Source organism: Heterodontus francisci, chromosome 1, assembly GCF_036365525.1.
Source record: "Heterodontus francisci isolate sHetFra1 chromosome 1, sHetFra1.hap1, whole genome shotgun sequence".
NCBI classification, from domain to species: domain Eukaryota; kingdom Metazoa; phylum Chordata; class Chondrichthyes; order Heterodontiformes; family Heterodontidae; genus Heterodontus; species Heterodontus francisci.
In genome coordinates, this window is record NC_090371.1 from 53,451,270 (window position 1) to 53,475,882 (window position 24,613).

The 24,613-nt window shown below is 43.0% G+C and overlaps 1 protein-coding gene across 1 annotated transcript in view; it reads left to right on the plus strand.

Annotated features, from left to right (window-relative positions):
• The window catches only part of dcc (DCC netrin 1 receptor), a 1,023,267-nt gene that overhangs the window by 957,705 nt on the left and 40,949 nt on the right, over nt 1–24,613 (plus strand). Inside the window, exons 25-27 of the mRNA XM_068054526.1 lie at nt 8,400–8,562; nt 11,271–11,500; nt 14,875–14,991. Coding sequence (XP_067910627.1) covers nt 8,400–8,562; nt 11,271–11,500; nt 14,875–14,991 — 510 coding nt within the window. The remainder of the gene's footprint in view (nt 1–8,399; nt 8,563–11,270; nt 11,501–14,874; nt 14,992–24,613) is intronic.

The following is a 24,613-nucleotide window of genomic DNA, read 5'->3' on the forward strand; positions in this document are numbered from 1 at the left end:
CAGTATGTAAATAGTCCAACTCGGGAAGGGGCCATACTGGACCTGGTGTTGGGGAATGAGCCCGGCCAGGTTGTTGAAGTTTCAGTAGGGGACTACTTTGGGAATAGTGATCACAATTCCGTAAGCTTTAAAATACTCATGGACAAAGACGAGAGTGGTCCTAAAGGAAGAGTGCTAAATTGGGGGAAGGCCAACTATACCAAAATTCGGCAGGAGCTGGGAAATGTAGATTGGGAGCAGCTGTTTGAAGGTAAATCCACATGTGATATGTGGGAGGCTTTTAAAGAGAGGTTGATTAGCGTTCAGGAGAGACATGTTCCTGTGAAAATGAGGGATAGAAATGGCAAGATTAGGGAACCATGGATGACAGGTGAAATTGTGAGACTAGCTAAGAGGAAAAAGGAAGCATACATAAGGTGTAGGCGGCTGATGAAAGACGAAGCTTTGGAAGAATATCGGGAATGTAGGACCAATCTGAAACGAGGAATTAAGAGGGCTAAAAGGGGTCATGAAATATCTTTAGCAAACAGGGTTAAGGAAAATCCCAAAGCCTTTTATTCATATATAAGGAGAAAGAGGGTAACTAGAGAAAGGATTGGCCCACTAAAGGACAAAGGAGGAATGTTATGCTTGGACTCAGAGAAAATGGGTGAGATTCTAAACGAGTACTTTGCATCGGTATTCACCGAGGAGAGGGACATGACGGATGTTGAGGTTAGGAACAGATGTTTGATTACTCTAGGTCAAGTCGGCATAAGGAGGGAGGAAGTGTTGGGTATTCTAAAGGGCATTAAGGTGGACAAGTCCCCAGGTCCGGATGGGATCTATCCCAGGTTACTGAGGGAAGCGAGAGAGGAAATAGCTGGGGCCTTAACAGATATCTTTGCAGCATCCTTAAACACGGGTGAGGTCCCGGAGGACTGGAGAATTGCTAATGTTGTCCCCTTGTTTAAGAAGGGTAGCAGGGATAATCCAGGTAATTATAGACCGGTGAGCCTGACGTCAGTGGTAGGGAAGCTGCTGGAGAAGATACTGAGGGATAGGATCTATTCCCATTTGGAAGAAAATGGGCTCATCAGTGATAGGCAACATGGTTTTGTGCAGGGAAGGTCATGTCTTACCAACTTAATAGAATTCTTTGAGGAAGTGACAAAGTTGATTGATGAGGGAAGGGCTGTCGATGTCATATACATGGACTTCAGTAAGGCGTTTGATAAGGTTCCCCATGGCAGGCTGATGGAGAAAGTGAAGGCGCTTGGGGTCCAAGGTGTACTAGCTAGATGGATAAAGAACTGGCTGGGCAACAGGAGACAGAGAGTAGCAGTAGAGGGGAGTTTCTCAAAATGGAGACGTGTGACCAGTGGTGTTCCACAGGGATCCGTGCTGGGACCACTGTTGTTTGTGATATACATTAATGATTTGGAGGAAAGTATAGGTGGACTGATTAGCAAGTTTGCAGACGACACTAAGATTGGTGGAGTAGCAGATAGTGAAGGGGACTGTCAGAGAATACAGCAGAATATAGATAGATTAGAGAGTTGGGCAGAGAAATGGCAGATGGAGTTCAATCAGGGCAAATGCGAGGTGATGCATTTTGGAAGATCCAATTCAAGAGTGAACTATACAGTAAATGGAAAAGTCCTGGGGAAAATTGATGTCCAGAGAGATTTGGGTGTTCAGGTCCACTGTTCCCTGAAGGTGGCAACGCAGGTAAATAGAGTGGTCAAGAAGGCATACGGCATGCTTTCCTTCATCGGACGGGGCATTGAGTACAAGAGTTGGCAGGTCATGTTACAGTTGTATAGGACTTTGGTTCGGCCACATTTGGAATACTGCGTACAGTTCTGGTCGCCACATTATCAAAAGGATGTGGATGCTTTGGAGAGGGTGCAGAGGAGGTTCACCAGGATGTTGCCTGGTATGGAGGGCGCTAGCTATGAAGAGAGGTTGAGTAGATTAGGATTATTTTCATTAGAAAGACGGAGGTTGAGGGGGGACCTGATTGAGGTGTACAAAATCATGAGAGGTATAGACAGGGTGGACAGCAAGAGGCTTTTTCCCAGAGTGGGGGTTTCAATTACTAGAGGACACGAGTTCAAAGTGAGAGGGGAAATGTTTAGGGGGGATATGCGTGGAAAGTTCTTTACGCAGAGGGTGGTGGGCACCTGGAACGCGTTGCCAGCGGAGGTGGTAGACGCGGGCACGATGGAGTCTTTTAAGATGTATCTAGACAGATACATGAATGGGCAGGAAGAAAAGAGATACAGAACCTTAGAAAATAGGCGACATGTTTAGAGAGGATCTGGATCGGCGCAGGCTTGGAGGGCCGAAGGGCCTGTTCCTGTGCTGTAATTATCTTTGTTCTTTGTTCTTTGTTCTTAGTGATGAGCATGGCTCATCTCCTCACTCTCTTTGCCACCTAACCCTGAGGGAGGAGAGTAATCTAAAACCTACCAGATGACCTGGATATATAAGTAAAAAGCGAAAACTTGCAGAGCTGTGCTGAATTCGCCACTCTCAGAGAGGCTCAACAATTGGCTTCCAGCTACGGAGGAAAAAATCTGCCAGAGTTCCCACTTTTGATCATTATCCAGTAAATCCTCTAGAAAGGGTATACGGACATTAGGTGAGAACAGCATCAGGATTTGGTTCTGATGCTCCTCCTGGTCATTTAATGTTAAGGCTCACATGTGAAGAATGATGACTCGGTGACCCAGTTTGAGTCAACAAAAGGGGAGAAAACTGTAACATCTTTCCCTGACCTTCACAGACAATAAATATCTGAGCAAAACTTCAGGGCATAAATCCAACCTCATAAAGTGCTCAAACTATATCAGACAGATATCAACCCATGGCCTCAGGAATATAGGAAACATCATGATTCATTTGTTTGCATTCTCCTTTTTTTTCCTTTTAGTACTCTTACAATGCTTATCTGATTAGCTTTCACAGCTCCAAGCAGCAATCTTTGATTAATTATTCTATTTCTGCTCCAAACTGTGAGTTTCACCTGCTGAGTTAACAATCTTTGATGAAGGTTCTAGCTTCTGTTCACACAGCTCAAAATTGTAGATTTCATCTTACAGTTTAATATTCCATGATGAATGATCCTAATTTCTGTTCCAAATGGTGGATTTCATCTCCCACTATAATACCTAGATGAGTGTATCCCACCTCTGACATCATGTGTGATACAGCGTGGCTGTTGACTGCTGAATAATGTCTCAGTATTTGATGGGCTGTATTAAACAAATTATATTTGAAGCTCATTGCTTTTTACAAGAGTTATCTCTCAATACACGACAGCTTAGTCCTCCAGTGAAAACTGTTTGTAATGAGAATCAAAATGTAGCTATGAGCATTGAGTTTCCCTGTTCCATTGATAACTGTCTGAGGCTGAACCAGACTGTTTGCAACCTTAGAGTTGCATTTGGCCCCGAGGTGAGCTTCCGAACATATATCTGCGCCATCACTAAGCCTATTTCCAACTCTAACATCGACCGACTCCACCCCTGCCTCAGCTCATTTGCTGTTGAAATCCTCAACCATGCCTTTGTTGCCTCTAGACTTGACTATTTCAACAAACTTCTGGCCGGTCTTCCATATTTTATCTTCCGTAAACTTGACGTCATCCAAACTCTGCTGCCCATGTTTTGCATGCACCAATTCCCATTCACTCATTACCCCTATACTCACTGACTTACATTGGTCCCAGTTAAGCAAAGCCTCAATTTTAAAATTCTCAACCTTGTTTTCAAATCCTTCCACGGCTTTGCCCTCCCTATCTCTGTAATCTCCTCCAGCCCCGCAACCCTCTGAGATATCTAGCCTCTTGTGTATTCCCGATTTTAATCACTCCACCATTGGTGGCTTTGCCTTCAGTTGCCTAGGCTCTAAACTCTGAAATTCCATCTGTAAACCTCACCATCTCTAAACCTCACCATCTCTCTTTCCTCATTTAAAATCCTCATTAAAACCTACATCTTTGACTGAGCTTTTGATCATCTGCCCTAATATCTCCTTATGTCGTTTGGTGTTAAATTTTGCTTTATATTGCTCCTGTGAAGCGCCTTAGGATGTTTTATTAAGCTAAAGGTGCTATTTAAGTATGAGTTGTTGTTTTTGTTGCTGTAGTTAGTGAACCCAACCTATTTGCACTGTGTGCATGTGTGTGTGCAAGCATTCCTACATGTATGTGTGGGAAGGGAATAATTTCCAGCTGAAGAGGAAGAAAAATATGACCATGGTGCCAAAAACAGGCCACAACAAGCTTACCTACCAGCTGCCCTACAACCACTGTTTCTTGACTTTAAGCACTTCTAATGGCTTTGGCATTGAATTTCTGCATTAGGTTTTCCCGGTCATCTGCCATAAATTTGACAGAAGGTCTGTAGAAGCTCTAAAGAAACAGTGTAAAAACTGAAAAGATGGCGGTGGGCCTAGTGCAAATGTATCGTGCCTCAAATTCCATCCCTGGCTGATGGAAAATTGGAACTCCCAAGGAAAATTGTGACCCTGTAGACAGTGTATGATAGTATGCTATCCGCTGTGAAGACTTAACAATGAACTCAATATTGTCGTCACCTGATATTCATATACACCACTTACACTCACACTCACATTCGAGCATGAGTTACTGCGATTGTGTTCAGAAGCAGGTATCTTGGTTTAGTGTCGTTGATGCCACTTATACTGTCCTTATTGCAGATATTAGCCAACTGAACGTCCTGGGTCTGTTAAAGGCTCAGTTCCATACTAGACAGTGCACTTAACAATTTAGCGATCAGGGGACCAACCACTTCTGTTGGAGATTCATGCACTCACTCCAACTTTATATAATTCAGAGGCCCAGTTTATTTTGTTCAGAGAGATACAAATGGATCAGGCTCCTTCCACAGCTTGACTATGCTTAAAGCCACAGCGTGCAATGTTACTGTGATACAACCTGAAATCTGCCTGGACCTTTCATTTTATGCTTGTTGCATTGGGACAAGTGGGCTGTTGTAAATAATAAAAGAAGACTGCAGGCAGGATAGAGTGGCGTATCTGGGCTCAGGGGAATTACTGGCTGCCTCTTCTGAATAATTCAAACATACATAAAGTTCAGATGAAATGTTCACAAATCTAAGTTGTGCGACGCTGCTGTAGTCTAATGGTCTGATTTGGCCCTTTCCGGCAGGTCATTTTCATAATTCTTTTGGTAAGCCTCTGTCACTTTCACTGATAACTGGTTCACTCAGCTGAATTTAAAATATCACTCAGTGTTTACAGATGCTTTCAGACAATTCCCCTACGATGACCTCAGTCCAAGGTTGAACATACATAACTAGAACGATTTGGGTTCATGTTGCTATGTTACAATATGAAATGCAGGTGATGAATGCCTGAATTTTGCTCTATCTACACATTATTACACTAATAAACATGATGGAAGATTGATACTTTTTTTCAGGTTATTCAGTAATTTTCTGTATAATTTTTTGTCATTTTCTGTGCCGCTTGAAGTCTTATATTTGTAATATAACTTTCAAATATGGGTATAGGCCACATTTTTCAGGCAAATATTTAAACATCTTATCTGCTATGTGAAATGTGTAGGTGTGTTATTGTAGCAGCTATAATAAAAATTACAAGGTTTTATGTTGTTTGCTGCAGTAAATGTGCCACATAGTAAAGTATCTGTTTGCAGAAATAATTAAATGCACAATTCCCTTTGTGGTGAAATGTGTGTATGCATGTGTGTATGTCGAATGAGAACAGTATGTGGCTTGCTTGTGATAAGTAGCCTTCTAGCACTCACTCCTGAGGGTCAACCAGGAAGCATATTGCATGGGTGAAGTACCAGAGGACTACCAATGCCCGTAGAACCATACCCCTCCCTCACCCCGCAATCAAACTAGGCGCTAGACAATCGGAGAGTACCTGAGGTGCACTAGGAACCTGTAAAGGGTTGGACCTACCTAAATTTCCTCCTGTGCACAGATCCAAGCTCTGACGGGCCTGTAGCTGTGCTCCTGGCCACCACCTTCAGGGTCTTTTAGCTGCTCTGGAAGGAACAAAGGGCGGCACAGTGGCGCAGTGGTTAGCACCGCAGCCTCACAGCTCCAGGGACCCGGGTTCAATTCTGGGTACTGCCTGTGCGGAGTTTGCAAGTTCTCCCTGTGTCTGCGTGGGTTTTCTCCGGGTACTTCCGGTTTCCTCCCACAAGCCAAAAGACTTGCAGGTTGGTAGGTAAATTGGCCATTATAAATTGCCCCTAGTATAGGTAGGTGGTAGGGATATATAGGGACAGGTGGGGATGTGGTAGGAATATGGGATTAGTGTAGGATTAGTATAAATGGGTGGTTGATGGTCGGCACAGACTCGGTGGGCTGAAGGGCCTGTTTCAGTGCTTAAACTCTAAACTAAACTAAACTAAACTATCCACAGTTTGGTCACTGTGGATGTGCTGTAAAGTGAGACAGGAAGGCTGGGAACATCCTGCATCTTTGGTGGGTGTAGGAACATCCTGCATCTTTGGTGGATGTAAGCCTAGTTGCATTCATTTTGGTTCACCAGAAAATGTCTGGGCAGTGTAGTGGGAGTTCGAGATCAGGCACAATGGGTCTCCATCCTCTTTTCCTCTTCACTGTGCCTGCCAACTTGAGTATTCCTCAGGTGCAGCAAAGAGGAAAGTTGCCTTTTGAATGTTCAAGAGAAAGTAGAGACAGGTAACTAAATAAAACAACTACTATTTCCCAGTACAAGGCACAGGATCTTTGCTTTTAAATTTTAAAAAGATTGCACATTCAGTAATGTAATGTCACATATGACTTGTATGACAGCACATCTACAGATCAACAAGACTTACTTTGAATTTACATGGTTTCAGTGTGAAACAACCAATGAATGTGTACATGAACTAAGTAAAGCATGGACCTTGTAGCCAAATAAATCAAACAGAAGTATGATCTGTAAGCATTTTGACAAAGGAGGCATTGCCTGCACTGTCCCTCCTTCCACTTTCTTTCTAAGAACATTGCAATGCATTCAGCACACCTACAAATCAACAAGACTTACTTTGAATTTACATGGTTTCAATTGAGCTGCAGGAGGTAGTTAGTACCAGGGCTGCTTTTAGGGCAAGAAAGAAGATTGTGTCATCAGTTGCTGGAATTGAGATGAGGACACAGAATGTTTTGCCAATTTCCAGGCGCTATCAGCGTGCCACTGGCTGTTCTGATTCTGGATACAGGTCCTCAAATTTTCTTTTCCCCAGTTGTAGCAGGAGCAGGAGTTTCAGTATTTGAGTGTTGTAATGATGTCACCACAAAAAGGCTTGTCTTTTTTTTGGTATGTTGGTGCTGCTGTGATGCTACCAGCATGCCAAAGGCATGTTCTAGAGGAAAGGAAGTGTTCCTGTGTTTAATGTGCCTTTTCTTCATTGGTGACTTGTTTTTTGTTGCATGAGTGAATGGAAAAAAGGAACAGGTTGTTTCAGGCGTGCCGGTGATGTGCGAATGAGAAGTCTGCAACATTTGACATACAAACATACACACAAACATATGAATTAGGAGCAGGAGTAGGCCACTGTAGTTCAATTAAGAAATTACAGACACCTGTACGTAACCTGGCCTGCAATTCCACATATTTGGTGGTGATCTTACTTGGAAGATCACAATCTTTTACCCTACTGCCTGAGAATTGCAGTCTCCTGGTCCTATGATTCTTGGCTTTTCTGCTCCTCTCAACCTGGATGCAAGGTGATCCCAGCTCTCATAGTGAAAGTAAGAAGCCTTTATTAAAGCTCTAGTTCCTTTCCAGGGGGAAACTCTTGCAGATCCTGAGAAGAGAGAAGTAGAGGAAAAAGCACAAAGGGAAATAGAGAAAAGGGGAAACTTAGAAATTAAAAGAAAACCATGTAATGGAGGATAAGAAACAGCAGAGCAGAATAATACATTAACACAGCAGAATTAACCTACTTATTCACCAGGTTATGGGTTAATGTTGTAGTTTTGTATCCTGCCTTATGTTCTTTTGGACATTTAAAGCTATAACATTGACATGGACTGTGCTGATATTCCTAGCAGAAGAAAGCATCCTTATTATAGTTACACAACAGGAACATACAGAAGCTGAGCTATTTAAACAGAGAGGAAGCCATTTCTGCCCATTGTAACTGTGCAATTGTAACACTGATAGCTCCACACCAGAGCTATTTGCTGTCATCCCATTTCCCTGCTTTTGCACTTTTCTGCTTCAAGTGCTTAACTTCTGTTAAGTGAATGGGTTCAGTAGACATTTGTGTATTCTATATTTTAATAGCTATTGCATGAAGAAAATTCCTCACAACTTCTTCACTTTATGTTTTTAGGACTAATCCTAAGCTTTTATATCAATACTTATTGTTTTTCTTCCAGAGCCTCCAATTGGCCAGATGTACCCACCCCATGGCAGTGTGACTCCTCAAAAGAGTGGTAATCTGCTGGTGATCATCGTGGTCTCCATTGGTGCAGTAACAGTTGTAGTGGTCATTGTTGTTGCCGTGATCTGCACCCGTCGATCTTCCGCACAACAAAGGAAGTATGTTTGTGTTTTATCAACTAATTTGGTAACTTATTCTCACTTAGTTGTGATAGCTTCTGAAGGTGGTCACCTGATGCCTGAGTGAGATTATTCAGTAACTAGCTCAGGTATCTAAACCAGGAAGTTCCATTTTGGGTTGATTTGGCTGATCTCAGTCAGGGTGGAGGTAATGATGTTACATAGAATTTTACAGCACAGCAACAGGCCATTTGACCCAGCTGCTCTATGCCAATGTTTATACTCCACATGTGCCTCCTCTCACCTTACTTCATCCCACCCTATTGACAAGGTTGCACACCTTTGCTGCATCTGAACATAGTTTCACTGGCGTCCCATAGGCTGAGTATCCCTGGGTTAAATTGAGAAAAATTGACCAGTGTTCCTGAACACTAGGGATGCCTGGTAGACATGGATAGCTATGTATGCTTATCATGGACTGTAGGACATAATGCAGGGCTTAACTAATGTTATTGGGGTGTATTTTGTATTCATCAAAGTAAAGGATGTCAGTAGTGGGGAAAGAGGACTCTATAATCCACTTCACACAGTAATGTTAACACCAAGCATTCAGGTTGAGTAGTGTGCAGCCTGCTGCAAGAGCAGCATTTGGCTTAATATTATGCCTTTAATCTCAAACTCAGAAAAGGACATCCTATTGTACCAGTGTGAATTTGAATACTTCTCATGCAAGGAATCCATGTGAAACTTTCTGAGTGAGGTTACCAATTTAGCACTATATTTTGCACTAGTTTTATATCCACTCGGTTGAAACAGCTCAAGTGTACTTTACATAAGATATTTATAGCTGACAGAGAGAAGACACTTTCATCCTGGATCTAGAGATGCAACCAGTCTTGAGTACCAGAGATGAAAGAATGTTGTGTTAACCCATAGCGAACCTCAATTCCTAAGTAGTCATTTTTGATACATATAGTTGTATCATAAGTAGTTCACAGGGTTTATTCAAATGGATGGGGTATAATAAGATCTGATTTAACAATGGAGATACCTCACAGTTGCAGACCTCCATTTTGATATTTCCATGCAGAGCAACAGATCTATCAATTGCTGGGTAGAAGAGACACCAAGGGAAGCTAATAGAAAAGATTTCTCTTTCAATATTATGTCAGTTTCAAGAGATTGGAAAACTATCTTTGTAATCACCAAAGTAATATGGGTTATGGGCATTATTACCAAGTGAGGATTGAATTTCACTAAGATTCAGTTTATAACCTGTTGACAGCATTTGATTGATGTGGTTAAAAACATAAGATTTGAGTTGCTTATTTGTTCATATCTTGTACATAGTATTTTTCATCATGTTTTTCATATTTATTTGCTTTATTCAGGATAGCTGTTGCTGAACTTTTCAACCATTTTGTATTTTTTATACAAATATTAGGTCATGAATAGTGTAGATATTCCATGCACTCATCTTGATAGCAATATCAGAGAGAACAAAAGCAGAAGGGCATTTAACATACCAGTAGCACAGTTCTTCTGATTGCCATATGGGTCAATGCACTGCCTGATACCTAACCTCAATAACAACAACTTGCATTTAGTTAGCGCCTATAATGTAGTAAAACATCCCAAGATGCTGCACTGGAACAATTATCAAATAAAATTTGACACTGAGCCACATAAGGAGATATTAGGACAGATGACTAAAAACCTGGTCTAAGAGGTAGGTTTTACAGAGCATCTTAAACAGGAAAGAGAGGTTTAGGGAGGGAATTCTTGAGGTAGGGCCTAGGCAGCTGAAGGCATGGTTGTCAATGGTGAAGAAAATCAGGGATGTGCAAGAGGCTAGAATTGGAGGAGTCCAGAGATCCTGGAGGGTTGTAGGGTTGGACAAGATAGAGAGTGGCGAGGCCATGGAGGCCAAAGAGTGAGAATTTGTAAATCAAGGTGTTGTAGGACCAGGGGCCCATGTAGGTCAGTGAGCACAGGAGTGATTGGTGAACAGGACTTGGTCTGAGTTAGGATAGAGGTACAGAGTTTAGGATAAGCTTAAGCTTACAGAGGATGCAAGATGGGAGGTCAGCCATGACAGTATTGGAACAGTCAAGTCTAGAGGTAACAAAAGCATGGATGAAGGTTTTAGCAGCAGATGAGCTGAGGTGGGGGCAGAGACTGGCAATGTTACAGAGGTGGAAATAGATAGTCAGACTGGAAAGTCTCAAATCCTGACCTGCACTGTTAGCTGTTCACAGCCAGGGCATTAGTTGGGATGCTACAATTGCTCTCAGTGCACCATGGAACCATACTCCAGCAGGAGAAGAGCGGAGACATTTGGAATAAATTTGTCGCATCGAACAAGTGCTCATGTTTTGCCTTTTATATTGTTCACTGTCTTTTTGCTGTAACAATTAGAGCTATAAGAGATTACTAAATTGACAGTGCTGGGGTAGAGTACCCTTTCTTTGTATGAATGAGAATTAAAATTTAATCTTATCCTTTGGCCAATAAATTGTGCACACAGCTGTCTTCTTGAGGGAAGATCAGAAGACTAATGTCGGATTAAAAGGACATAATATATTTGTCATGAAATTCCACCTTATGGACACCCAGAATGATCAGGCCTCATTAATTTCTCACATAATTGGTTTTAATCTCAGAGATAAATGGTAGAAAAATAAGATTATTGTGTCATTGTGTCCTGACATTTACTTATTCTTTAATTTATGATCTTCCCATCACAGAAAACGTGCAGCACACAGTGGTGGCAAACGAAAGGGCAGCCAAAAAGACTTGAGGCCACCAGACCTCTGGATACATCATGAAGAAATGGAGATGAAAAATATTGAAAAGCCTCCAGGCACCGATCCATCTGTGAGAGATTCACCCATGCAACAGAGCTGCCAGAATATAACCCCTGTCAGCCACAGCCATTCAGAGAACCAGCTAACCAGCAAAAGTGGTTCACATTCAGGTAAGCCCTAGTACACTTAAAGGTTCTTATAAAACACACTCGATAGTCTACCAATCTTTGCACAGATTACTATCAGGGTTGATTATATGAATGCACACTCTCATTGTGGAGCTTCATATGTTGGGGAATCCTGGCACCTTCCTTATAATTTTGTATCAATAATGTGGTTTCCTGATGTGCACTTCTGATGGATGAGAGAGCGCTTGCAAAATTGGCATGTTGGTAAAATTGGCCCATGTATGTCATCCAATGAGGTTAGCATTGAATGTTATTATATAGATTGTTAAAAAAAAAGTGTTGACCACATAAACCTACAAGTGATGAAATTTAGCTTCAAAAAGAGGGTTTATTTCATATGCTTTAAAACATTTGGTCGGGGTGGGGGGTTAATTCCACCCCTACATGTCAGGTGGGAAAGGGTTGTGGAGGGGATGGTGGTGTTAAATCAGCAAGCTTGCAAAACCTGACCCTAAGCTGCCATGAGTGTGCCTGCTTCTGTTATAACTACAGCATCTGAGTAATGTGCTCTAGAGAGGCAGGCCTGTGACTTTTAATATGGTATTGAGGCTCCATATCTGATATTTTGGCAGTAAATTGAACTTAATGATTTCTACATGGGGTTCCCAGGGCTCGGGGAACCCGGCAACATAAGGGAGGTGGGTGCAAACAGATCAGGCAGGTAAATGTGTTTTAAGGCACTGATTGTGCACCAGTAGGGACAGGAGTGCTCCCTTCACTCTCCCCAAGTAAATCCTCTGCTGCAACTTGGCCTCCCCCCTCAGAAGCCATGCGATTTCAACCCCTCCCTCCCAATTGCTGATCCAACACCAATCCCCCCCACCAACTCCACAAGCTTTCCCAGACCCCCTTACCCCGTGATTGGCAATCCGAATCCCCTCCCCCACCAACTCATGCTGTTTTTTATATTCATTCGTGGGAAGTGGCCGTCGCAGGTAGGCCAGCATTTATTACCCATTTCTAATTGCCATTGAGAATGTGGTGATGAGCCGCCTTCTGGAACCGCTGCAGTGCTTGGGGTGTAGGTACACCAACAGTGCTGTTAGGAAGAGAGTTCCAGGATTCTGACCCAGCAACAGTGAAGGAACGGCAACCTAATTCCAAGTCAGGATGGTGTGCAGCTTGGAGGGGAACTTGCAGATGGCGTTATTCCCATGCATCTTCTGCCCTTGTCCCTTTAGGTGGTAGAGGTCACGGGTTTGGAAGGTGCTGTCAAAAGAACCTTGGTGAATTGCTACAGTGCGTCTTGTTGATGGTACATACTGCTGCCACTGTGCACCGGTGGTGGAGGGAGTGGATGTTGAAGGTGGAGGATGGGGTGCCGATCAAGTGGGTTACTTTGTCCTGGATGGTGTGGAGCTGCTTGAGTGTTGTTGGAGCTGCACCCATCCAGGCAATTGGAGAGTATTCCATCACACTCCAGACTTGTGCCTTGTAGATGATGGACAGGCTTTGGGGAGTCAGGAGATGCGTTAACCACCACAGAGTTCCCAGCCTCTGACCTGCTATTGTAGCCACAGTATTTATATGGCTGGGCCAGTTCAATCTCTGGTCAATTGTAACCCCCAAGATGTTGACGGTCGTAGATTCATTGATGGAAATGTCATTGAACATCAAGGAGAGATGGATAGATTCTCTCTTGTTGGAGATGGTCATTGCCTGGCAGTTTTGAGGCTCAAATGTTACTTGCCACTTATCAGCCCAAGCCTGAATGTTGTTCAGGTCTTGGCTGCATCCAGATACAGACTGCTTCAATATCGGAGGAGTTGCGAATGGTGCTGAACATTGTGTAATCATCAACAAACATCCCCACTTTTTGTGTACAGGACATATCAGGGCAATTTTCCACATAGCAGGATAGATGCCAGTGTTGTAGCTGTACTGGAACAGCTTGGCTAGGGGCGCGGCAAGTTCTGGAGCACACGTCTTCAGTATTATTGCCGGAATGTTGTCGGGGCCCATAGCCTTTGCAGTATCCAGTGCCTTCAGTTGTTTCTAGATATCACGTGGTGTGAATCAAATTGGCTGATGACTGGCATATGTGATGCTGGGTACTTCAGGAGGAGGCCGAGATGGATCATCCACTCAGCACTTCTGGCGAAGATTGTTGCAAATGCTTCAGCCTTATCTTTCGCACTGATGTGCTGGGCTCCCCTAGCATTGAGGATGGGGATATTTGTGGAGCCACCTCCTCCAGTTAGTTGTCCACCACCATTCATGACTGGATGTGACAGGACTGCAGAGCTTAGATCTGATCCGTTGGTTATGGGATCGCTTAGCTCTGTCTATCGCATGCGGCTTACCCTCAGTAGTATCAGCAGTGCCACTGGGTGTGATGGCCACTGCCAGTACTGCAGAGACCTTGGACCCAGGCCCAGCGCTGGACCTCAGGTAAGTGAGGCGGGGTCACCAGGGACAGTCCAGAATACCCCGGTGATGGAGGAGGGAGAAGACTGGGTGTTGAGTACAGGGGGAGGGATGTACAGGGAGGTGTTTTGTTTGCTGGCGGGGGCCCTCTATGGGTCACAGATTGCCCATCCCCCCAAGCCTGCAGGGAGGTTGCCTTGTTTTACTGTGGCTAATGCCAATGGTGAGGAGAGGCGGCCCTCAATGGCTGTTAATAGGCCTCTTAAGGGTCTCAAGTGGCCTCTGGGCAGGAAGGCCATCGTCGACCTATCCCGCCCGACCAAATTGCATTGTAATGTGGAGGCAATGGGCCCTCTATGCCCCCACCTCCTGTTGCAATTCTCTGGGCACCTCTGCCACTGAACCTGTCTCAGAGGGCCCATAAAATTCAGCCTGCTTGCTCTCAGCATACGTAGGTACAACTGGACCACAGAGCCATATTTGGTGTAATTCTCTGGGTAGCTGGGATGGCCCTCTCCACGCCGCATCCCAGCCCAGTGACAACCTCAGACTCCTCCTGGCATGTAAGGAAGTGAAGGCAAAAGAAGCATCTTCAGCCCCTTTGGAGAATTTGTTGTCCAGGGCAAAGAAGAGTAAGACTCTGATGTGTTTAGATTATGTCTATAATGCAGTTTCTGGGCTCTGATATTTGCCAGTTTTGTGTACGGGCAGTGATGTTTAGCTGCAATAGGAATGTTCAGCACTTTGGTAGTACAGGGGTATGATTCAAGGATTTGAATGGCACAATCGGGTCCCATTACAATAATAGCAGTTTATATAGACAGGTTCCACTCGAAATATGGACATTGTAATTTATAATGTGGCAAGTTAATGCAGGAAATACACACAAACATTAAATATGTTACAGGTATATAGATGTGGCATTTTTAGTCTTAGAGATAGCTGTGTACAAACACAGTGGTAATATTTTTCGATTATTTTGTCCAAAGGTCATGATCCTGATGAAGTTGGAAGCAGTATGTCCACGTTAGAACGTTCTCTAGCAGCTCGGAGAGGAACTCGGCCAAAACTGATGATTCCCATGGACTCACAGCCCACCAATCCAAGTAAGTAACTTTGGTATTTTACAATTCAAGCCAATTTCTCTAATCGGGGCTCGAATTACTTAGAATATACAGCACAGAAACAGAATCCTCAGCCAAACTAGTCTGTGCTAACTGTCTGCTTTTCTTATGAACTGAGTGTTTTATATAACCGAGGTGGAACTGACTTGGGGAGAAAGAGGAGTTAGAGGCCAGAGTTTTGCTTTTAGAGCAAGAGACACTGCATTACTTCATCTGCCTGTGAGTGTCTTACTTTACAGTTGATGAAAGACACACTCTTTTTCCTAAACTTTGCATAATGGCAGATGAATGAAAACCCTGAAGTTGAGTGAAATCTAAATTGGAGAAAATAAATGAACATTTTGTCCTAGGCTCTGAGTGTTATCTGATTCATCACAACATCACCAAAAAGTATCAAAGCAAATCCAAAGATGAAGTTATCATGACCTTAGCAGCTTAGCAGCAGTGAATGTTCTATTAGGCCATCATTAATTTTGTCTGAAATTTAAATCAGCTGACATTTTGAACTAATTGCTTTTCCTCCACTTACACTTTCAGTCATGTACTATTGCATTCAGCCACAAGAACACATGAAAAGTGGATGATAAATAGGTTATGAGGCCGAGTGGTATAGGAAATGGAAGTGTCACTGGTAGTAATGGGTATTCTTTTCAGACTCAGGCTTAAGATACATTTTTGGGATAGATTAAAGGAAATTTAATTTTACACCTGGCAATGATTGATACAATCTCGGAGTGCTTGATGCTCACACTAATTGAAACAGGAATGTAAAAAAAGTACAGAATCAAAAAAGACCGTGCAGTCCATCTGGGTGATCCCATGAACAAATAGCTGTCTATAAACAACTCTCTCAAATATCTATCTACTTTTCTCTTACATGTTTCCATATTATCTGCCTCCACTGTCTCCCTGGGCAGCCCATCCACATATTCTCCACCATCTACATAAAGTAATAAAATCTAAATTGCCTGTAAACCTTCCCTCTTCTAATGGGACTTGTCCCTTAGTTGTAGAGATAGTAGCAGATTATTAGGATTCAATATATCTATTTCCTTAAAAATCTTGCGTACTTGAATAATATCTTCCAGAGTTAACAATGCCAGGCTCTACATCTTGTAGCTTAGATATCTTGAGCTAGGTGTCTTTTGGTTGCCCTTTTCTGCACTGTTCGAATGCCTGGATATCCTTGCTGTAGTACAGTGACTAGAATTGTACACAGTGCTTCAGATGTGTCTGCACCAGTATCATGTACAGACTCATTATCACCTCCTGGAATTTGTGCTATATCCCCTGGCTACACATCCTGAGATCTACCTCGCTTTCTTCACTTGTGCTGCCCACTGTCCTGTTAGTTCAGTGAGCTATCCACTAATACCCCCAATACTTTTCCTCTATGTGTGTCATGTTCCCTAAAGCCATTGAGCTTATATTCCCAGTTTAGTTCCCTTCTATAGTCTCATTATCTTAGATTTTTTCTGCATTAAATGCCACTTGACAATCTTCCCAACCTATTTCGATCCCTGTGTATTTCTATTTGGTCTGCATGTTCCAGTTATAATTTGACCCCCCTCCCCCCAACATCGTATAATCTTCAAACTTAGATAGTTTTGTTTTCATTCCCAACTCAAATTTACTTATATACATTGTGAACATCAATTGCACCTGTACCACCTGTTAATAAGCCTTTTCCATTTTGATGTGACATATAACCATTCTTTGCCTTCACTGTTTTATCTTTGAACTTGCCTCCTGTGAACTACTCTCCTGTATGGTATAGTGTCAAAAATCTCTTTCTGAGATCTGGCTACATCACTTGCACACTATTTCCATGATCAATATGGTTGATCATTTTCTCAAAGAATTCCAGTAAAAATTAGGCAAGATCTCCCTCCCATAAGTCCTTGTGACCCCCTCTAACCATCCCGTGTCTAACCACACCATTATATCTAGGTCTTTTATTAACCTTTCTTTCAGAATACATTTTAATAGTTTATTCACAATTGATATTTGGCTCACTGGCCTGTTGATCATTTCAGTGACCTTTTTAAAATTTGGTATTATGCTTGCTGCTTTCAAATCATCAAGCACTGTTTTCAGTAATCTCCTATTTATTATTATTCCCTAATTATTATTATATTCCCTAATTATTAGTGGTAGAAAGTTGATTCATTTTGCTGGCCACTTCTTTACAATCTGTCTGGTCCTGGTGCCTTGTCTTCCTTTAACTTCCTCAAACTATCAATGATTGCTTTATCTAGAAGTTTCCTTTATTACTTCCTTCAGCTCGTACATTCAACTTCCTTACCGGGATGTCAGGGAAAGAATTCCATTAGCCCACATTAACATAATTCATCATGACAACGCACAAAATTGACAAGAATGAAATTATATAAGTGATGATAATTTACAATTTCGCACTGTTCTCACAAGGTAAGGGAATAAAATAACCCCCTTTGTCTCACTGGTGCTAAAGGGCATTTACCTTTTTAACTGTAAACAAAACAGACATGTGATTATTAGTTGGCTTCAAAATTAAAATTATAATTGAACTAAAATTAGTAAAGAGAAACATATCCTCAACATAAAGCACTTCTTTGAAACTACAACAGATGCTAAACAAGCTCTCAAAATAAACATTACCAAACTAAAATTTTTGAAGTTTATTCCCTAACTTTTCTTCAAATAATTTTGAAAAACAAGTGAGCAGAAACATTTAGAAGCTAAAGAAAATGAATCCATCGTTACAGCTAACACTGTGATAATGATACACCCTGAGAATTTAGATAGACTGCACACATTCAGACTGTACAATCCAAATTCAGCTTCCAGCATAGCAGCTCTGGCAGAATTGTCAAGTCGAAACTCAGGATTTTGGCAGATGATGAGGCCTTGAATTAAAAGCTTTAATGAAAGCACTAAAACACAAGAGACAATTTAATGGATAAAATTAATTGTGATATTGTGAAATATATAATATATTGAATGCTTTTCTTTGTCTGAAGCCTTATTTCAGACAATAGAAATAGTCATAGAGTTATACAGCACAGAAACAGGCCCTTCGGCCCATTGTGTCCGTGCCGGCCATCAAGCACCTATCTATTCTAATCCCATTTTCTAGCACTTGGCCTGTAGCCTTGCATGCTATGGTATTTCAAGTGCTTATCTAAGTACTTCTTAAATGTTGTGAGGATTCCTGCCTCTACCACCCCTTCAGGCAGTGTGTTCCAGATTTCAACCACCCACTGGTTGAAAGCATTTTTCCTCAAAGCCCCTCTAAACCTTCCGCTCCTTACCTTAAAGCTGCTCCCCCTGGTTATTGACACCTCCGCTGAGGGAAACCGTTTCTTCCTATCTACCCTATCTATATCCGTCATAATTTTGTATACCGCAATCAGGTCCCCCCTCAGCCTTCTCTGCTCTAAGGTAAATAACCCTAGCCTATCCAGTCTCTCTTCATCGCTGAAATGCTCCAGCCCAGGCAACATCCTGGTGAATCTCCTCTGCACCCTCTCCAGTGCAATCACATCCTTTCTATAATGTGGCGACCAGAACTGTACACAGTACTCCAGCTGTGGCCTAACAGCATTTTATACAGCTCCATCATAACCTCCCTGCTCTTATATTCTGTGCCTGGGCTAATAAAAGCAAGTATCCCACATGCCTTCCTAACCATATCAGTTACTGAGAAAAAGGGCAGAGGAGAGGAGGGGGAGAACAGAGGAAAAGAGACAGGAGAAGAAGAAGAGAGAGAGGTTGGAAGAGGACAAATAAGAAGTGGAGGATGAGAGGGAGGGGAAGGCCAAGGTGCAGAAGCGGAGGAGGAAGGAGAAGAGAGGAGGCAAAGGGAAAGAGGAGGAGCATTGGACGATTCAAAGTGCTTTACAGCCAATGAAGTACTTTTGAAGTGTAGTCACTGTCGTAATGTAGGAAACAGTCAGTCAATTTACACACAGCAAGATCCCACAAACTGCAATGTGATAATAACCAGATAATCCATTTGTGTGATGTAGTTTGAGGGATAAATGTTGGCCAGGACACTGGGATAACCCACCACCCCCCACCCCCCCCCCCCCCCCCGGCTTTTCTTTAAAATAGTGCCATGGGATCTTTTACATCCACTTGAGAGGGCAGACAGTATCTCAGTTTAATGTCTCATCCAAAAGGCAGCAACTCTGACAGTACAGCACTGCCTCAGTATTGCACTGGAGTGTCAGCCTTGATTTCTGTGCCCAGAGTGGGACTTGAACCCAGAACCTTGTGACTCAGAGGCAAGAGTTCTTAATGTGGCAGGTTCGAAAAATGGCTTCCCAGTAGGGTTGGGGTCAGTTTTAGGTTTGAGCAGACTTTGGGCTGAAGTTTCTAGATCCTGCAGAGGACGGGTTTGGAGGCGAGACCGGGAGCAAGATTAGAGAATCTTGCATTGGGGAGGCTCCATGCCAGGTTCCCGCCTCCGAGCGATCTTGCCAGAGGCAGGGTCTGACTTACACTGGTTATCCGCCCAACAGCAGCAGGTAGAAAATTAGGATCAATTAAGTCCCCACTTTGGGGTAAATTGGTGCGCCGCCATGAACTTCCCAGAGCCACAGGGATCAGTGGGCACAGTTGCAGGCACAGGCCATCCTGAGAATGGGCTCCCCCTCCACATTGATGGCCTGGTAGCTGTGGCCACACTTTTTTTTACATGTTTATAATTATTCAGGAGGCATCTCTTTCTTGAGGTGCCCTTGAGTTCTCCTAACTACATCAGCAGTGCCCACCTTACCCGGTGGGGCTACAGGCTGGACATTGCTGCGGGCTTGCCTATTGGGCCTGCTGGTTCTCTGGTCCTTAATTGGACTGGGCTCCCGGAGGCAGCTTCTTAATTGGCTGCCTCTGGAATGATTGCAACCGACATCCCACCATGGCCACAGGCAAAACATATTATAAATGTGGACACATGGGGCTGAATTTTATCAGCCCTCCGACGTAGTGGGTCGTGGTGGTGGGGTGGGGCAGGGGCTGGTAAATTCTTCCGGGAGAGGACTGTCATGATCCCCGACACCAGGAAGGCCCCACCGCGGTGGCAAGGCCTCGGTGTGGAGCAGCGGGGCCTTCATTTTTTTGGATCTCTGTACGGAGGTCCGAGGCGTGATACTGGTGGGGAGGCGGGAGGACTGCAATTTTCAGGTTGGGATGGGGGGAGCGGTGAAAACCATTCTGATTGGTTGTGAAGATGGTGGGAAGGGGTTGAGGGTCAAAGATGCTGAAGTTGGGGGAGATGAAAGTCCATCAAAGCAAAAGGTGTTTTTTTGGCTGGATAGGTCATTTTATTTACTGTTTACACAGTGGGGGGCAGGAGGGGTGGGTGGTGGAAGAGGGGTTTCCAAGTTACATTTACATTACATTTCCAGTTTTAATTGCAGCGGCATCTTTCAATTTTACAATTACTGGGGAGGGCTTGAAGTCCTTTAAAATTGGCGCAGTGCCTACGTGGTAGCGCCGGTTGCCGTTGCCGGGGCCAGTGCGGCCGCCTCCTCTACATCATCGAAGGCGGGCCTTCCATCCCCTCCATTTAAATGAGCCTCCGTGTGAAGTATTGCGAGGGCTCAGCGACAGCGCATCCACGCCTGAAGACCACCAACGTCAGAACGCGCCGCCCCTATTGGCGATGCACTCATAAATTTCAGCCCATGAAATTAAAATATCAAAAGGTTAAAGCAGAGAAACATAGCAACAGGAGGTCATGGGTGCAGGCAGGAATTGTGACAGGTGTAAGATTTTCAACATTTACAGATTAGTTGTAAGGCCCATAATTTCCATGGGGGGGGTTCATCCAATCTCCTGCTGTAACTTTGATCGGAGTTTGAACAGAACCCACGTAAAAACAGCATGAACAATTGTTTTCAGCTGTTTATGCCATTAATATAAAGTCCAGAGAGGGTGGACTCCCTCCAATTTCCATGCAAATTAGGGTAGGAAGTTGGGGTAATCGCTGCAGAAATTCAGGACCCATATCTCTAAAATGAAGCATGCTCTATCCACAGTTTTTGTTATTATTTTTGAATGACTAACACAATATCATCTTGGTGCCTGTGCAAGTAATGGGATTAAAGGTTAGAGAAAAAGGAAGTGACATCTACAGTGCTGAATGTTAGTATTATTATGTATGTAGGATATGGAGGTTAGCTGCTGAGTGTGTTTTGGCTGTGCCTAAATATGGAGGAGTTAATAATTTTCAATTTTGTTTTGCTATTTTATGAATGAGAGGACTCCTGTCTCTTAGCTGCACTTCATTACACTGAATTGAAAAATGTTTACATTAAGGCTCTGATGGAGCTTTTTTGACCTTGCATAATAAGCAAAAATAAATCTGTAGATTACTTTCATATGTTATCAATCATATTACTTAGCATTTTTCACATATCTTGGGAAGATGCTAGATAGTGTCTTTATCCCTTAAGTGGATGAATTCTGGAAGGAGAAAATGATCCTAGTCACATCCCATTTTTTGGGTCAAAAATGAGTGTTGGGAAGGAACCAATTTTGGAATGCAGGGGGACACACAACTGGCATCTACATCTCGCCCGTTTTATATAGACAAGGCTGAAAGCCCAATTCCCAATAAGCCTAGGGCTGATGTCTTGTCACATTGCCATTTCGCAACATTTACAGCGCTGCACGAATCTCTCCGCCTTAGATTGATGATAAGCATTTGTTTTCTTCAGACTCTACAGTGTACACAGCTGTCTTGGACACATGGTCAGACAGAACCAAACTTGGTAATGTGGGTGATGGAACTCATACACCGTATCTGTATTAAGCACTTTCAGGTCTGATAGAGTTTAGCCAATGTTACAACAGAGGCGGGAGGAGTGCACTGTCCTTTCTAGTCCCACTTCTCCACAGGTCACAACATATGTTTTTAAATGTTTATTTAGTTACCGATACAGTCAATCATAGACTCCACTCTTTATCCCAGAATGAAATAGACCAACCACGTTTCTTTAATAAACAACAACATTATCATCTTATTATAACAATAAGACTTAATCAGTAATGAAGCAAAGCATTAACACACAGATTGAAATATGAAAGTTCCCTTTTTAAATATCCCACACACAAACTCACACACACACCGAAAAAAAAAGAAATTCTCTCTGCAGAGATCTGTTACAAAAAAAGACCAAAAAAGAATACTTTGGCCAAATACTTGCTAATTCTTCAAGAAAAAAGAGATGTGGAAGGATGTCAGTTTTCCCTTTTGGTCTGGTGTCTGGGTATACGATAACAGGTCACTGAGGTCTCTTCTGAAGCAGTTTCTTCTGGAGATGTCGAGAAATAGTCTGTTAGGCTTTCCAGGAAAAATGCAGCATGAGGGGCTTCTACTATCATGCTCTGGTTTCGCAGGGTTTTTCAAAGACAGGAGGTAAGAGGACTTCTCAGGGTCTCTTACAGAGGTGCAGGAAAAATGAGCTGGGGGTTTCTTTCTTGGCAGGTTGATCTTCAACTGCTTTTAAACAGAGTCCACATCCCAACTGAGCTCAACATTCGCCAGAATTTTACATGCCCCCCCAAAGAGTGGGAAGGAGGCAGGGGATTTTACCCGTGGCTGGTTCGGTGACAAAAGCAGGCGGCTCTCTGACGGCCTGGGGAGGGTGCCATCATGATCGGGCACCCTGTGCCCGACGGAGGGCTGCACCCGCTGCTCCAACCACCCACAATACCCAACACACCCGACCAATCACCCCCGGTGAGGCAACCAAAACTTACCTTCATTCTCCGGGCTCCCCGACATCTTCTTTGCGAAGCTGGGCTGCAGTCCCAGCAGTGGCCACCGCTCCTGGTGGTGCTGCTGGAACTAAGAGCTGCCAGCCTGCTGATTGGCCAGCAGCTCCATTAGGCGGGACATTCTGCCTCAAGCGGGTGGAAGTCCCTCCTCAGAACAATTAAAGGCTGGGGAATCGCAAAATGCACATTGGATCCCCAGGCCAGGTGGAAGCGGGTTCGCCAACTACTTTTCAGTCGGTGGATAGCTCCTGTCCACCAAGGGAAACATCCCGGCCAATATCTCAGAAACTAAATTGCAAACAGTCAGAACCTCGTTACCCTCACAAATCATGACATGTCACTTCTCGCCCAGGTCACCAAGGTTTCTGTTGTTTATTGAGCTTAAGGTATGTGACTTCTAATAAAAGGTTGTTTTCAAACAAGACCTCTCAATGACCCTTGTAAAAAGCATGTCCATTGAGTCTTTTCAACAAAAACAAAGTCCAGCATCACTGAAATCTTCAACATTCCAAAAAATTAATCCATTTCCACAATTTAAATATGAATCCTCCAAAAATATTTAACAAAAATGGATGCACCTTGATAACATCAATTATGAAAATTAAACTTACTGTGCTTTGCCCGAACAATACATTATGCCCCAAACACAGGATAGTACTCTTTACTGTTTTCAGTGTAATGTTTTGCAGTCTCTCGCACCAACTATCTGCTCCATCAATACGACTGCCTGTTTCCACCCTTGTAACACTGCCTATCACAGCTCATCTACTGCTGAAACCCTCATCCATCCTTTTTAAACTTTCTTCCACCATTCATAAACTCAAACTCATCCAAAACCCTTCTGCCTGTATCCAAATTCACAACAATTCCCATTCACCTATCACCCCTGTGCTCGCTCACACACTTTAGCTCCTGGTTGGAAACTTCTCAATTTTAAAATTCTCATCCTTGCTTTCAAATCCCTCCATGGCCTTTCACCTCCCTATCTCTGTAATCTCCTCCAATCCTCCAATCCTCCAAGGTCTCGGCACTCCTCCAATTCTGGCCTCTTGTACATTCCTGATTTTAATAGCTCCTATATTGGCAGCCTTGCCTCTAGCTGCCTAGGTCCTAAATGCTGGAATTCCCTCCCTAAATATCTCTGCCTCACTCTCTCCTCCTTTAAGACATTCCTTGATATCTACTTCTTTGACTAAGTTTTTGGTCACTTGTCCTAATATTCCGTTATGTGGCTTAGTGTCAAACTTTGTTTGCCCGCCTGTGAAGTGCCTTGGAATGTCTTACCATCTTAAAGGCACTATATAAATGCTTTCTGTTGTTGGTCAATTAGAGTGCGATTGCCACTTAACTCTAAATTTGGTCTTATGTTTTGGACCCATGTCTCCAGACTTTCAATTGAGGCTGTCCAAACCCATTGTTATCAGCTTCTTCAGTATGGGTTGTGGCACTGGAGAGTGTGTAGACTGTGGATCAGTGCTACGAGTCAGTGAAGACTTAGTAAATAAAGTTAACTCAATATGAAGGCCGCCAGTTATTAATTTGGCAACAACATTTTGCAAATTATTATTCATTAAACTCAGAAAACAGGAGATCTTAATTATAGCAAAATGTAGTAACTGACAATTACAGACATGTAGCTTTCAGCTATAAAAACAAATCATTTAAATATAATAGGTGAGTGGATGAAATTGTTGGCATAATCTTGATTATTGAAATTAGTCCAAGATCAACATATATATTATCATTGTGTGTAACACTGAAAGTATTAGTCACTGTGCAATTATGTCTGTTGTCTTGATAAAGGCTTTATGTTTGATATGTAAAATTGGAGATCAAG